General features: G+C 48.2%; 13 protein-coding genes across 13 annotated transcripts; 5 read left to right on the forward strand and 8 right to left on the reverse strand.

Moving 5' to 3' along the window:
* Positions 1-11: 11 nt before the first annotated feature.
* On the forward strand, positions 12-272 carry ECU11_0585 (uncharacterized protein; the record flags this gene model as incomplete). Its single annotated transcript, NM_001415282.1, has 1 exon — positions 12-272. One exon carries the CDS (start codon positions 12-14, stop codon positions 270-272), a length of 261 nt encoding a protein of 86 aa, NP_001402551.1.
* Positions 273-338: 66 nt separating this feature from the next.
* On the forward strand, positions 339-653 carry ECU11_0590 (DNA-directed RNA polymerase core subunit RPC19; the record flags this gene model as incomplete). The annotated part of the gene is made up of 1 exon (NM_001042198.1): positions 339-653. One exon carries the CDS (start codon positions 339-341, stop codon positions 651-653), a length of 315 nt encoding a protein of 104 aa, NP_586365.1.
* Positions 654-709: 56 nt separating this feature from the next.
* On the reverse strand, positions 710-1,642 carry ECU11_0600 (uncharacterized protein; the record flags this gene model as incomplete). The annotated part of the gene is made up of 1 exon (NM_001042199.1): positions 710-1,642. The coding sequence occupies one exon, from the start codon at positions 1,640-1,642 to the stop codon at positions 710-712; it is 933 nt and encodes a 310-aa protein (NP_586366.1).
* Positions 1,643-1,751: 109 nt separating this feature from the next.
* ECU11_0610 (uncharacterized protein) lies at positions 1,752-5,222 on the reverse strand (the record flags this gene model as incomplete). The annotated part of the gene is made up of 1 exon (NM_001042200.1): positions 1,752-5,222. One exon carries the CDS (start codon positions 5,220-5,222, stop codon positions 1,752-1,754), a length of 3,471 nt encoding a protein of 1,156 aa, NP_586367.1.
* Positions 5,223-5,327: 105 nt separating this feature from the next.
* ECU11_0620 (diacylglycerol ethanolamine phosphotransferase) lies at positions 5,328-6,506 on the reverse strand (the record flags this gene model as incomplete). Its single annotated transcript, NM_001042201.1, has 1 exon — positions 5,328-6,506. The coding sequence occupies one exon, from the start codon at positions 6,504-6,506 to the stop codon at positions 5,328-5,330; it is 1,179 nt and encodes a 392-aa protein (NP_586368.1).
* Positions 6,507-6,662: 156 nt separating this feature from the next.
* On the forward strand, positions 6,663-7,526 carry ECU11_0630 (uncharacterized protein; the record flags this gene model as incomplete). The annotated part of the gene is made up of 1 exon (NM_001042202.1): positions 6,663-7,526. The coding sequence occupies one exon, from the start codon at positions 6,663-6,665 to the stop codon at positions 7,524-7,526; it is 864 nt and encodes a 287-aa protein (NP_586369.1).
* Positions 7,527-7,604: 78 nt separating this feature from the next.
* ECU11_0635 (uncharacterized protein) lies at positions 7,605-7,838 on the forward strand (the record flags this gene model as incomplete). Its single annotated transcript, NM_001415283.1, has 1 exon — positions 7,605-7,838. The coding sequence occupies one exon, from the start codon at positions 7,605-7,607 to the stop codon at positions 7,836-7,838; it is 234 nt and encodes a 77-aa protein (NP_001402552.1).
* Positions 7,839-7,960: 122 nt separating this feature from the next.
* Positions 7,961-8,428, reverse strand: ECU11_0640 (uncharacterized protein; the record flags this gene model as incomplete). Its single annotated transcript, NM_001042203.1, has 1 exon — positions 7,961-8,428. The coding sequence occupies one exon, from the start codon at positions 8,426-8,428 to the stop codon at positions 7,961-7,963; it is 468 nt and encodes a 155-aa protein (NP_586370.1).
* A 40-nt stretch (positions 8,429-8,468) lies between these two features.
* Positions 8,469-9,131, reverse strand: ECU11_0650 (mRNA-binding translational activator GIS2; the record flags this gene model as incomplete). Its single annotated transcript, NM_001042204.1, has 1 exon — positions 8,469-9,131. One exon carries the CDS (start codon positions 9,129-9,131, stop codon positions 8,469-8,471), a length of 663 nt encoding a protein of 220 aa, NP_586371.1.
* An 84-nt stretch (positions 9,132-9,215) lies between these two features.
* On the reverse strand, positions 9,216-10,169 carry ECU11_0660 (type 1 serine/threonine-protein phosphatase catalytic subunit GLC7; the record flags this gene model as incomplete). The annotated part of the gene is made up of 1 exon (NM_001042205.1): positions 9,216-10,169. The coding sequence occupies one exon, from the start codon at positions 10,167-10,169 to the stop codon at positions 9,216-9,218; it is 954 nt and encodes a 317-aa protein (NP_586372.1).
* Positions 10,170-10,291: 122 nt separating this feature from the next.
* ECU11_0670 (uncharacterized protein) lies at positions 10,292-11,689 on the reverse strand (the record flags this gene model as incomplete). The annotated part of the gene is made up of 1 exon (NM_001042206.2): positions 10,292-11,689. One exon carries the CDS (start codon positions 11,687-11,689, stop codon positions 10,292-10,294), a length of 1,398 nt encoding a protein of 465 aa, NP_586373.2.
* Positions 11,690-11,786: 97 nt separating this feature from the next.
* On the reverse strand, positions 11,787-12,788 carry ECU11_0680 (uncharacterized protein; the record flags this gene model as incomplete). Its single annotated transcript, NM_001042207.2, has 1 exon — positions 11,787-12,788. One exon carries the CDS (start codon positions 12,786-12,788, stop codon positions 11,787-11,789), a length of 1,002 nt encoding a protein of 333 aa, NP_586374.2.
* A 161-nt stretch (positions 12,789-12,949) lies between these two features.
* On the forward strand, positions 12,950-13,987 carry ECU11_0690 (uncharacterized protein; the record flags this gene model as incomplete). Its single annotated transcript, NM_001042208.1, has 1 exon — positions 12,950-13,987. One exon carries the CDS (start codon positions 12,950-12,952, stop codon positions 13,985-13,987), a length of 1,038 nt encoding a protein of 345 aa, NP_586375.1.
* Positions 13,988-13,993: the final 6 nt, after the last annotated feature.

Consider the following 13,993-nt stretch of genomic DNA (forward strand, 5'->3'; position numbering starts at 1 on the left):
ACTTCCGACCCATGAAGACAGAGGATGCTGGTCAAGGCACAGGGAAGAAGTTCAAAACTCTTCTTGCAAAAAGAAAGAAGCTTAGTAGGCAGATCAAGGCCATTGAGAAGGATATGTTTAGGCATGAGACAGTGTATCTGGAGATGACCCAGGGATCTCCCCTCACAAGAAACGTAGACTACTACGTCTCGAACAGGACTGAAAAGAAAAAGCATAGCGTTGATGACAAAATGAGGATGTTCAGCAGAGGCTTTCCAAGGACCGATCAGTAGGAAGTTCTGTCAGTATATTTTTGGAGGGCTGTGGAGGCCAAAAAAGTCCGAAGTTTCCTTCCCATAATGAGCAAAGAGCCTCGGATCAAGATCTTGAACGGTCAGACTGTGCAGGTGAGGAAGGAAGACCATACAATTATGAACCCACTGAGATGGTGCATAGGAAAGAACTTCACGGGCGAGAAGGTGGAGCTTGTGGGATACACCATCCCACATCCTTCGGATGATATTTCCAACATAACAATCCAGCTCTGTGACGAGTCACTGCAGACCCCTCCCAACCTTCTCAAGAAGTTGGTAGAAGGCTTAGAATGCATGGAAGCCATTGGAGCCAAGATAGCAAGTGAGATAGAGAGGTCCAAAGGTGGATTTAATAAATAGATGGGCTTAGCTGCAATTCGTCTTGGAACTCGGGCCGCATCCGGGTAGAAAAAGGATTATCCGCTGCGCGCATAGAACAGCATTAGCGGGTGCCCACGAATCTCCTCCATTCTTGAGACGCCCCTTACCCCGTCACTTTCATATCCATACCAGTGATCACCGTCCTTAACATAGCAGCAGCTCACAGTGTCTCTTTCAGTGATGAAGGAGTAAAGAGAAAACGAATGGCCCGCGACGTCTATACCTGTATTGCCCAGTAGGTTGAGATTTCCTTGCTCCTTCACAACAAGCACAAGGACTGCTGGCACCTTCGTTATCTTCTTTTCGTTCTCCAGCCAGGAGTCAAAGGCCCTTTGAACACTGGAGAATCCCTTCAAAGATATGTCACCCTTTTCAAACGAGGCCTCCTGCTGATTGAAGAGTACCTTTCCTTGGAACATCTCTACAATCGGAGAATAGTCTCTGTAAAGCGGCTTGGTCTTGGTGCCTTGGCCCTTGTCCATGGTGCTCCACACATCCTCCTCAAAGTTGTACCACTCGGTGAGTTCATTGTGGATGGCCCTCAGAAGCTCCGAGTATATGCCTTCGTACCTCTTCGAGTCGGGCTCCATCAAAAGATCGCTTGCATCGCCTCTTCTGCCTTCTACCATCAAGCCGAGAATCCTGGAGATCCTGTCCATTATATGGCACCTTCCGATGTCCTGGCCTCTCTCTTTAAAGTTCAGCACAAAGTTATAGAAGGGAGGAAGCCTTGTTAGACATACAAGCAGGTTGAATATCTTTTCATCAGACTCTACGTATTCAAGATCCACAACCCCAATATGCCTCTGAACGAACAGCTTGTGCCCCGTGAGTAGAACTCTGCTTCCATTTAGTTTTCCTGCAGGCCTCCTCTGAGGTTTTGGTGCATGTCTGCTGACAATTTCATACTCTTCCTCGGGTGCCATTTTATCCACAAAGAAGACACAGGACTCTGCTTTTACTTTCATTGTCTCAATTCTCAGGATACAAATTTTTGTACCATTTAAGAAGGCGATGAAGGATCGGGCGTACAAGCAAAGCCTATTTGCACGGCAGTCAAGGAAATTTAATTGGGTGTCAAAGGAGATTCAGAGACGCAATCATGTCAGATATTTCTTTTCTGTCTATTCTGGCAGAGGACGACACCGATTCTTGAGTGCTCATGTCGAAGTAACTGAACAAGTTCAAGATGTGCAGGACTATTGGGCTCTTTAGTGACAAGCTGTGCAGGTGAATATCGGAGTTCAGGTAGTCTCTTTGGTTCAGCCCAAACACACTCTTGAGATGTGCCATGATTGCTGTTTGCACCCCTAGAAGCTTAAGGTAGTGGGCGTCATCTATTCCACTCACGTGAATCAGCATATTGGATCTTGAGTAGAACATGATGCTGTTCTTCTTGAATCCTGCTCCGAAGGAGGATAGCCTTCCCAGGTTGGTCTTTATCTCTGCCCTCTTGACAAGCCTTGCCCCGTCCATGCTTATGATGTTGTTTGGAGAGTAGGTGTATCCATGGATTGTTCCTTTGGCGTCGCAACACAGCATCGAAAGCTCATTGCCTGTGCTGAGAAGCTCCGTGGACGTAGCATTCCGAAGCGGCTCGCTGGAACTTATCAGGTGGAGTCTGATCGGCTTGGACTGGAAAAAGAAGAATGAGAGTCCTCTGTAGATGTCAGATGCAAGGATGTAGTTCTTCACCACAGATATGGAAGAGGTGAAAATGTGTAGGTCATAGAAGCCTATAGGTATTATGCCGCTGCTCCTGTCAATCTTGTATATCATTATCTTTGTTCCCAAGCACAGTGCAATCTTCCCCCGGACCTCTTCGCACCGGACAATCGATCCCTTGGTCTTCTCAATTCCAAGAACCTTGAGCTTGCAATCCTTGAAGGGGCTTTCCAGCGACGGAACAACAGATATTATTTCCAGCACGTGGAGCCTGCCCCGAGCGGGCCGATCCTCTCCCTCGATGAATGTTGTGCAAACAAGCAGAAAGGGCGACTTGCCGTAGTTTCCCTGCATGTCATCCAGAATAAGATACTTGATGTGGAAGACATATTCATTTTCGTCCAGCTCGTAAGTATCTATGTGTTCGTACTTTTCGGAGTATAGGTCCACATAAAATCTGTACGTGTCCACGGGAATGCCGCTGTCCTTCTCGCCCTTTGGAGAGAATCCAGCCTCTTCGCACGATCCCACCACCATGTATCTGCCTGCACACTCAATATGCTTTGGGGTTCTGAGGACGCGATTCTTTTTCCCTACAAGTCCATTGCCGAAGACATATTGGCTGGCTCCAACGCCGAGGACATTGCAGACCATCAGGTATCCTTTAGAGAGCTGAATCAACTGGCCTCTGTGCATGGCTATTGAGCTCAGCGTATACCGGCTCCTGCACAGAAAGTGCCCCTTATCTGTTGGAATCATAAACATGTGTGGAACCGCCTTTATGAACACCATATCTCCCACGCTGTGGAATGCCTTGATGTCGGGCGCCAGATTGAAAGAAACATGCCTTGGAAGATGTGTCTTGAAAAACACAATCTCCGAAGAGAGGCTGTTGTCGAAGAGCTTCATTAAGTCCAACGATTCGTATGCAACCATGTAATTTCCCCTCAGTCTGAAAAGCATCAGAATCTTGTTGTCTGTCAGAGACATGCTTATTTCTGTAACAGAGTCATCCTCCTCCCCCGCCAGATCCATGGCCGGAGAGGCTTCTGGAGAAAATCTAATGGCATACGGGAGGCCTTTAACAGAGCAAGGGAGGAGCTGGCTTATTCGTTTGTCTATGTCGAAGATGCCCAGAGAGTAATCCGAAAGAACAAAGATCTTATTCTTGGCATCCGCAAAACATGTGACCGAGGGGATGCTGAAAGCCATATTCATCTCTCTATCATAGAATGTAAGCCTCTTCTCGGAATCTCTTACTGCAAGAAATAGACCATCGCGGACTGTTCTCGCCTCAATCGCTCTACTAGCAAACTCCACTCTGCCTAACATCCTAAGGTCTTGGTCCATCCTTAGGCAGTATGAGGGCGTTACCTGGACCACCTCATTTCCAAACTCCACAAAAAGTAGTGTATTCACGCTCCTGGTATATTCTCCACTAACTTCCAAAAGACCTTCTTCAGACCACCTGAAAACCCTTGTATCAGACACTCTTCCTAGAATGTAGAAGTCCAGAGCCCTTGAGCAGTATAAATATCTTCTTATCTTCTGGGACTTCACTATCTCAAGCGGAATCGTGCTGCTTACGGTGCATACACATGGCTCCAGTCCTTCAACAGCGAATGCTGCCTCGCTATCACTCTTCATGACTACTCCGTTCAAAAGCCCGATATTTGGAATCTCGTCAACCTCGTGGAGTGCGAAGTCCTCACCGCTCCTTGCTTCGGACCCTGCATTGAAGAGCTTGGCATACTCCTCGTCCTGCCTCCTAACCTCTTGCTCCTTATTCCCAAACAGTTTCGAGTATTCGTCAGACAGAGTACCGCCTTCATCAGGGCCCACGCCCTCCGAGGCCCTGGGCAGAAGGCTCTTTATCTCAAACACCCTCGAGCTGTCACCGACAGACCCAACAAACAGGAGATTGTTCACATGCCCCACGCAGCTGACCGCAGGGCCCTTCCCCTCAAACTCCAGAGATGCCCCTATAATCCTTTTTATGTCCATCGATATCCTTAGCCTGTATCTATCTCCGTTCCCATTGAATATCAGGCATCCATTTCCTCTTGAGAAGCAGTTTACGTCAGACAAGACTATATCCTCGACTATCTTGTTCCCTCCGTATGCCTCAGACATCCTGTTCAGAGGAATGGTGTATGAGCTGCTTGTGGATCTTATCAATATAGAGTTGTGCGATATAAATAGCAGGACAGGCCCTGCACAGGTCACCCTGAACGTTCTTGGAGGAACCAGGAACTCATCAATAACGTGGAACCTTCCGGCACCTAGATCGATGGAAAACACTATGGCATTGTAGTTCCTTAGAATCGTGTACTTTCTGGGCAGAGAGTCGTACACAAGGCATACCGTGGGAATCGAGTAGTTCTCTAGGAAGACGAAGTCAATCGGGTTCTTGATTTTCCCATCTATCTCTATAAACTTGAAGACCTTTGCACTGAATGCACCTGGAAACAGCGGAAAGATGCTAAAGTGGCGCTTGCTCATCTGAAACATCCCCAGGTCAACGCTTATCCTAACATTCCCTATGTCCTCGTCCCTGATGTCGAACTCGTCCTTCTCGAAGAACTTGAGTGATATTGTTCTGAACTCGTTTGCCTGGGAATCAAACCTTGCAAGAGAAATCTTAGCCCTGTGGAACAGGAGAACCAGCCCGTCTTGCTCGGAAGATATCCTGTACTTTTCTACTTGGCAAACCTTCTCAAGCAGCATGTGCTCCTTTACTAAGACCAGCCCGGAGCTGTACTTCCAGAGTCTGACAGCATTTCCGTTGTATGTCAGAAACGAGCATGTCCTAGGTATGAAGAGCCCTGCAGAGCATCCCTCGGTCGCATTCCACAGGCTCTCCTGTGAATACAAGTAGTTCATTGGGGCTTACAATTTCCCAGCTCCAAACCCGTGGTTTTTCGGCAGAGCGGCGCTGCATGCAAGTTTTGTGAACATCAAAACAAGATATGGATTTAATGTGAGACTCTATCCGCCGGCCTTGGACTTATCGCTTGTTGTAATCGACAGAAAGCTGATTCCTAAGGCCTCCTTGAATGTGATTATTATCCTCAGAGCCACCAGGAGATAGTACATGGAAGAAAGGAGAAAAGAAATGGCCACAAGTGTTTCCCGGAACTCCTTGAGATACTGCAGCTGTAGGACGGCAGAAACCGTGAGATACATCAGGTACGGCGGCGTGAACAGAAAAGGGTCTCTTCTGATGATGTAGGAGCATACCTCATTCACGTACTTTATCGAAAATATCTGCCCAAACATCAGGATGTTCAGGTGCCGTATCCATAGGCTTTCTGTGCTGAGAGTGTTGTGCAGGATGACAAACGAGGTGACAAACGACATGACCCTCAGAATGGTGGAGTACAGCAGGAGCCTCCGAGGGAAATGCATTTTGAACTCTATTGATATCAGAGTTGATGCAGTGTTGAAGACCAGGGCCGTTCCAATGATTACCGAAACAGCACTAAAATTGTCGGTTCCCAGTATTGAGGAGTAAATCTTCTTGACAGGCCAGAGAAAGTTGTCCGAAAAAAGATGCCGGAAAAGCCTCTTGCCGCATAAGAAGGTGGCCAGGTGTGCCCCCATGGCAAACACCACGCCTTCAGAGGCTCCACTTATCCTCCCGAGAACAAAGCGCCCGGTGAACTTCTCCTCAATTCCAGCAAGGTAGAACTGTACCATGACGGCCAAGGTGAAAATCAGAAACTTCGGAGACAGGCCGAATCCAAATGTGGAGGAGAGGGCTATGCTTGTGATGAGGGCACAGCATGAGTCCACCCCGTGGTCAAAAAGCTGGCCCAGCGAGGACCCGGATCCCGTTTTTCTAGCCTGGGCGCCATCCAGGTTGTCGCACGTAAAGTACACAAACATTAGAAGAAAGTTTGCTAAGGAAAGGAAGGCTGGCGGGCTGCACAAACAAGGGTCAAATGCCAGGGTTAGGGCCAGGCTTGCTACCATTGCAATGAGCCCGCAAAGTGTCAGCATGTTTGGGGCCACGAATGCCGGTATCTTTTCCAGCATCCAGTTTGTGTAGTGGTGAAGTACATACCTTCCGAGGATGGAATTGTCTGTTCCAACAAATCTATGCTTTCTCAGACTTGAAACCTCGTCTGGCTCCATCTTCATTCTGAAGAATTTTGCTCCTAGCATCGAGGGGAGAGGGATGATTAAATATATATCGGAAACTGCTGCTTAACGCTTTTGATGGCGATTGGATGGGTGGAGGTGTGCAGCTGCGGTATCAAGAACGGGATTGGGCAGCCACAGAGGTGTATTTGCCAGAATGCAAACCCCTGAAAAGTTGTGATGGATACTGGTAACGAGAGGAAAAGCCAGTGCAAGCAGTCGTGTCCCGTGAAGATCCCGTTGGTGGGCCCTCTCAGAGACATGATAGGCAAGGAGGTCGGAGATAAGGCCTCTACTGTTATTGATATCCTTGAGGGGATTATACCCACAGTACCCTCTGAAGACATGTATGGTGAGCTTGTAGAAGCATTGACCCCTGTGATAGAGCATAAAGCTAAGGGGGTGGTAGGGAAGGTTATGGCATACAAAAGAAAGCCCTGCCGGGACGGAGGTGAGTGCCGGGCCAAGGGCTGCATTTTCCTGCACGACCGGGACCGGAGGAGTGGAGAGGGCTCTCCTGGGCGTTTGGGGCAGAAAGGCAGGGAAGAAGGAGACGCTGGAGATGCAACAGGGAAGAGAAGAAGAGCCAACGAAGCCAATGAGAATAGCGAGGTAGTTTTCAACAAGGTAAACGAATCAAGGCACAATCCGGAGGATCTCAAGGCCTATGCAGCAAGGTTTGGAAGGATTGTGAACTTCAAGAGGCTCAATCCAGAGAAGTATCTTGTTGTTTTTGAGGATCCTTCGGCAGCCTGTGAGCTAGTGAAGTCACCTGAGGCGGTGCTTGAGGACCCCGGAATCAAGAAGTTCTATAATGTCATAGACAATCTTGTCAAGGTCGAGCTTAAGAAGCTGTTTGAGGAGCAGGAGGCTGTTGTAGACAAGATGTCCACAGAGTTTTCTGCAGCGCTCCTCGGGCATCTGAGAAATATAAACATCAGAATAAGGAGCCTGGTTCTGAAGGACAAGTCCAAGGACGGCGGTGGAGTGGACGGCAAGAAAGGGTTTAACCAAGAAAACAGCCTCTACTACAACTGCTTTTGAGAATGGAGTCCAATTTCCATATTGATGCTCGGATGACGGAGGCGCCATTACAGTTAATCTCGTCATCCCAGGGCCCTGATGAATAAAGACAAAAAGAAGACCCAGCTGCTCAGCGACTTGGGCAGATTCAAGGGGAAAAAGATAACAGTAACCTTCATTGACGGAAAGTCTGTAACTGGGAAGCTTGCGTCGTTTGACGATGTTGGTAACTGCGTGCTAAAGAAATGCGGAGAGTGGAGCTATGGGAATACTGTAGTGTGTCTAGGAAGAAGCATAGTTCTTATTTGTTTGAATACTCCATACGTCTTGTGATGGATGAAGCTGGCGACAGGGTACCCTTGGCCCGTGGGACGGATGGTCAGTCAAATAAAGCATGTTTTGCATATTTTATTTTCTCCGCACCCAGGTCTCTTCTCTCTCTGGCCTAGCCGATGTCATTCAAAGAATCTGTAGAATAGATAGAGAATGTTGAGGAGAATGTACATTTCAACAAGAAGCACGGCTGCCCCTCTGTCCTCAGAACACTCAACAACCTCCTTGCTTATCTCCTCCTCCTCGTACAGTATCCCTATCCTGGATGTCCAGCACGGCTTTGGCGAAGAGGACTTGAGATGCTGCTTGAAGTCACTCAGAGACCTTCTCCAGTCAAACCTGTAGATCTCTATAAGGAACTTATGGCTGCTGTCTGGAACTGTGTCTTCGGAGAGGGTCACCTCAACCTCGGCATGCTGCATGGGTACTATCAGGCCCATGTTCGGCCTTACTATATAGTCTCTGGGCTTGGTTGTCTTGACCTTGTATCCCACGCTCTCCATTGAGTTGTTCTGTACAATGAACATTGACGACCTCTTGTTCCTTTTAACTCTAATTGTTGTCTGAGGTACGATCTTTATGTCCAACATTCCAAGGGGAGCGCCTGCACCATTTTAGTTTGGGCATGCGTCATTGTTTATTGTAAAACTTTGCAAGTTCGACATATGAAGAGGTGAATATAGAGGATGGCGGCTTGTTCTCAGAGCAGTCGCCAATAAAGTGTTTCCTGGATAGACATATTGGGCACGCCTTGTATATGGTGCGCTTCGACGTGTTTCTGTTGAGCTTGTATCTTTTCCATGTCCTCGGACAGTCTTCGGTACTATGGAACCCTGTCGGACAAGCCTCGCACATCTTCGATCTGTCCAGACTTTCGGGCTCTAGACAGTCATCTGGAGAATGCCCACATCTCCCACATCTTGGACAAAGCCTGTAAGGGCAGCAAAGGCTCCTATGGCCATCCCAGCTGCACAGTTCGCATACATCCTTTCCTGGTGCTTTGGGACATTCTCTGATTCCATGCCCCGTCTCTCCACACCGGAAGCATGCAGCTGCATCGCAGAAGTACCTCTGCTTTCTATCCACCAGATTACTTGGAACACGGGCTCCATCCTCAACCATGGTGTCCTCGAAGTGGTAGATTAAACTCAACACATTGTACAGGGTGTTTGCATCAATGCTCTCCAGAGACACCTGCGGGTCGAACAGGTGAATGTCCAGGTCCAGCAACTCAACAGTCTTGATTCCGTCAACTTCCTTGGCATAGTCAAGCAGGGAATGCGCCCTCTTCATTGTAGCCCTAGGCCGCCAAACATTTTTTGGTGTCCGGAGATCCCAAGAAAAGATAAATGTTTATTGTAAGTGCTTTGAGCCTCTTTACTTTTTACGAGACATCCCCATCTGCTTCTTCCTGGGTTCTCCACTACTAATGAAATCCGTCGGCTTGAGAACCTGAAATGAACACACAAGATCCTTATCTACATCCATAATCGCTCCTGAGTTCTCAAACTCTCCGCAGTAGTTTGGAGCAGAAAACACAGTGACCAGTGATCTGTTTGCAAAGAACTCATACCCGTCCTCCACAACCTGGTGTGCCCTGCATATCAGGTCCAGATTATGTGCTTCGAGAAACCTCTCCACAGTATCCGGCCCAAACGTTACAGAAACCCCTCTATCGTTCTCTCCCCATCCCCTCACACTGGGATCCGGGTCACTCCACAGAAGATCGCACAGCAGACCTTCATCAGGAACATCTGTGGGCCTTGCAATCCCCTTGATCTGGTCCATGCTCTTCAGGTCAGGCGAAATCCCGCCGTGCATGCAGAGGATCCTTCCGTCAACAAGGGCACACACCGGAATCCAGTTGAAGCACTCGGTGAACATCTTCCACACCGTTGTGTCATATCTCCTCTTGCACTCGTCGTAAAAACCATATATCCTATTGATGCTGGCGCACTCGTGATTCCCTCTCAGCAGGAAGAAGTTGTTTGGAAACTTGATCTTGTATGCCAGCAGCAAGCAGATCGTCTCCAGAGACTGCTTTCCCCGGTCCACATAGTCGCCGAGAAACAAGTAGTTGCTCGAGGGAGGAAATCCGCCGTGCTCAAACAGCTTCAGAAGATCATAGTATTGCCCGTGCACATCTCCACAGATCTTAACTGGAGCCTTCACCTCAACTAGAGTTGGCTGCTGCTTGAATACATCAGTCGACTTTTCACACAAGTATCTCATCTCTGCCTCTGCAAGGTGGACTAGCCTCCCCAGCTTACTGTTCCGGACAGAAAGAAGCTTTTCTATTATCGTGTCCAAGTCAACCCTTTCGTTACTCATCCCCGTAACCCCTCAGAAAAATTTAAAAAAATCAATATGTCCCTGCAGATCTCCTCTGCTCAGGCTCTTTTCTTCTGGCTTCAAACACCGGTCGAAACTAGCAGTTTATTCGAAACCAAAGGCTACTCCACAAGACCCTTAAGCTCGCTTTTCAGCCTAGGCTCCTTCAGAATCAGATTCAGCTCCTTTACGGACAGCTCCTCTCCGCTTCTCATTCTGTCTTTCAGAGCCTCGATCTCTCTGAGGACATTCAAGAGATCGTCTCTGCTCCTCCTCGGCTTCTGTTCCACTGGCTCCTTCTTTCTGGGCCCACTGCTTCTCGAGACCGCCTTTGGTACAAAGGTATGGATAGAGGGAGGAACGTACTTCTCCTGCTTCTCGATGGTCAGCTTCTCCGGCTTCTCAAGCTCGACAAATCTCTCCTCTTCTCCATATCCGCAGGCAGAGAACAAAGACTTAAACTGCCTTTCATCCACCTTTCTTCCATAGTAGTCATAAAGCGTTATTTTATTGTCTTCCTGGAAATAGCTTGTCGTAGAGACGTAGAAGTACGATCCACTCTCCTTCCAATCAACCAGCGAGGCTCCGAGCACATTGAACCTCGCCATAAGCTTTCTTGATGGAACATGAAATACCTCTATGTCACCGGAAAGATTATCGAATCCTGCAAACACCGCAATGTTTTCATGCTGATTGAAGAAGATTCTGTTCCTAGTCCCTTCTGGAAAGTTGTACCTGAGCTTGCCATCAAGACCATGAACCGAAACGCTACTGGGCTGCGGTCCATGGCACACTGCAAACCCGCTCGAGAGAAAGGTGTATGAGTGGACAGGAGAATATCCAAGCCCTTTGAAAGACCTCTTTTCAGTGTCGTAGAGGTACAGCTCAGACTCTGCAAAGTAGCTGTTGTTCACATAAGACGTCATCAGGAGAAGCAGCGTGTACTTGTTTGACACGTGTGTCTTTAACGAAAACCCCTGGAGCTCCTTTAGGCTGTGAAGAACCTCTACCGTGTTCTTTCCTATCCTCAGGACTCTGTGCATTCCGTCCTTCTCCAGCTTTTTTGTGGCAAGAAAAACAAACTCGCCGGAGATGGAGAACTCCAGCATGGAGACCCTGGAGTTGTGGAATGGATGCTCTTCTATCCTATCTCCATCAATCTGGTGGATGTAGAACGAGGAGCTCGAGACATATGCAACCAGAAGGTCGGAAATCCTAAACTTGGACACATTCTGCATCCTTAGGCTGATGCCGTTCCTTCCAAACACAATCATCTCTCCCTTTCCATTGAGTACTCCCACATTGCTACCGTTGTCAGATATCTCGATTTCTCTAGGCCTGTCCATCTCCATCTCCAGAATCATCCTTTCCTCCTTGAGGTCATAGTACTTCACTTGGTTATTTCTGGTCCACACCACCTTGCTTGCCTTCAGGGAGTAGTAGTCACACTCAATCCAAGCCGCATCCTCGGCAAACACGTCAAATGAAAGTCCGCTCTCGCTGTGGGCCGCAACAGGCATCAGGGGTCCAAAACGCGTGTGGATCACTTCAGATTGCGGGAGACAGAATCTCTGCAGCACAGCAGAGTAGTCCACGGGAACAACAGATACCATTGGTTTAATTCATTATGGTCTGTGACATCCTGACATAGAGCTCCTTATCAAGATGGATCTCTGGATCAAAGACGCTCAAGCAGGCCTTGATAGACGACTCGGGCCATGTCCTGACCCTACTCATCAGCTTTCTGGAAGGCAGGGCTCCATTCTTGCATAGGGTAAGGATCCGAAGGAGCACCATCTTGGGGGAGAGCAGCGGAATTTCTTGCGCCTTGATGCTGAAGTTGCTGCTGTAAACCTTCTCGATCCACAGGCATATGTTGCCTCTCACGGCTCCTCCATCTGCTCCAGAGAAGTTCTGCTGGAAGTGCAGTGGGTTTGAAAGCCTTTCTATAGCACCGTTGTTGAACTCGACAGTCTCCCTTTGGTTTCTTAGGAGCAGATCCATGGCCACTGCTTCTCCTTTGATGTTCTTCAGCTGTTCCTCAAGAATCGTCCCCTTCATTTCCGGCCTTTCCAGCTGACTGGAGAGAAAGCTGACGAACATTTCCTCGTCAAAGAGGCTTTCAAAGGACAGGTTGAATATAAAGTCAATGCGACCTTCGGGATCCTTAAGCTGGCACTTTGTTAAGTCTTCAAACTCAGCAAGCTGGTCTCTCTTTCTTATCTGGAATCTGTTTCCAAACACATATTGGTTGCTATCTGCGAGTATCGCCAAGCTCTTCATGGCCTGCAGATTTACTACCACATCGTCGTCTCTCTTGACCTCTGCAAGCATTTTGTAGGCTGTGTTATAGTAACCCAGGTAGTATAGGCATTGGGAGGCAAGAACCCTACTTCCCTCGGTGTCCATGCGCCTCAGAACCCTCAGCGCCTTCTTGTACTTCCTTAGCTTGTACAGTGCATAGGCCCTCTCAAACGAGTTCTTCGCTGCATATTTTAGGGCCTCCGAAAACCTTCCCATGTTGATGTATGCAACCGCCCTAAACTGACCAAGCTCCGGGTGCTCCAGGCGAGATATCTCTTCGTGCCGGCCGTTTTTAACCAGGTCACGTAGATTCATCAGGGTGCTGTGCCTACAGAATTTTACCATCATTTTGCAAAGCCATTCTGGGGATGCAGAAACACTTGATCCATCCCCCCTCAGCAAGGTGTTTCCATAATCCCGAGAATTGCGACGGATCTATTTAATCTTGCTTATTGATTGTTTACAAAATAAGGGAGATGGTCCATGCCAAGGAGCAAGTCAAAGCAGTTATTCTCGTAGGCGGATATGGAACAAGGCTGAGGCCGCTAACATATACAGTTCCAAAGCCTCTTGTACCTTTTGCAAACAAACCCATTCTTAGGCACCAGATCGAAGCCTTGGTCAAAGTAGGCATCAAGGAGATAATCCTGGCACTCAACTATTATTCCGAGTTCATAATAAGGGAGGTTCGAGACTACTCAAACGAGCTTGGCATCAGCATCGTCTACTCCAAGGAACAGGAGCCTCTTGGAACAGCAGGTCCTCTGGCGCTTGCCAAGAAGTATCTCGAGGGCCACACCTTCTTTGTGCTCAACTCAGACATAACATGCAGATTTCCTCTGGCAGAGATGCTTTCCTTCCACTACTCGCACGGAAGGGAGGGAACCATTCTTTCCACAAATGTGGACGATCCGAGCAGGTATGGCATCATTATCACTGAGGAAAGCACAAGTCTTGTGAGGTCTTTTCTCGAAAAGCCCAAAGATGCGGTGTCTAATAGAGTAAATGCAGGGATATACATACTCAACCCCTCTGTGCTAGACAGAATAGAGCTGAGGGAGTGCTCAATTGAGAGGGAGATCTTTCCGCGGATGGCCGAGGAACATCAGCTCCAGGTCTTTGATCTTAAGGGGTTCTGGATGGACATAGGCCAGCCTGCAGATTATATCAAGGGCCAAGGAATGTATCTGAGGCATTGCCAAGAGGCAGGCATTGACAACCAGTTAGACGCAAAAATGTTTTCTATCGAGGACAATGTCGTGATAGGAAGAAACGTGAGGATCGGAAGAAATGTCACAATCTCGAACAGTGCTATCTTCGACAATGTGGAGATAGGTGACAACGTAGTAATAAGGGACAGCATTGTGGGGTGGAACACAAAGATCGAGGACAATGCTACCGTAAGCACCTGCTGTGTGCTGGGATATGCAACAACCGTTGAAAGATTCTCCACCCTAAGCTCTGTCAAGACGCTGCCTACTAGGCCTGCATTCGAGCCGTTCGAAGGCATCTAAGGGATA

Source organism: Encephalitozoon cuniculi, chromosome XI (genome assembly GCF_000091225.2).
Source record: "Encephalitozoon cuniculi GB-M1 chromosome XI, complete sequence".
Classification (NCBI taxonomy): Eukaryota; Fungi; Microsporidia; family Unikaryonidae; genus Encephalitozoon; species Encephalitozoon cuniculi.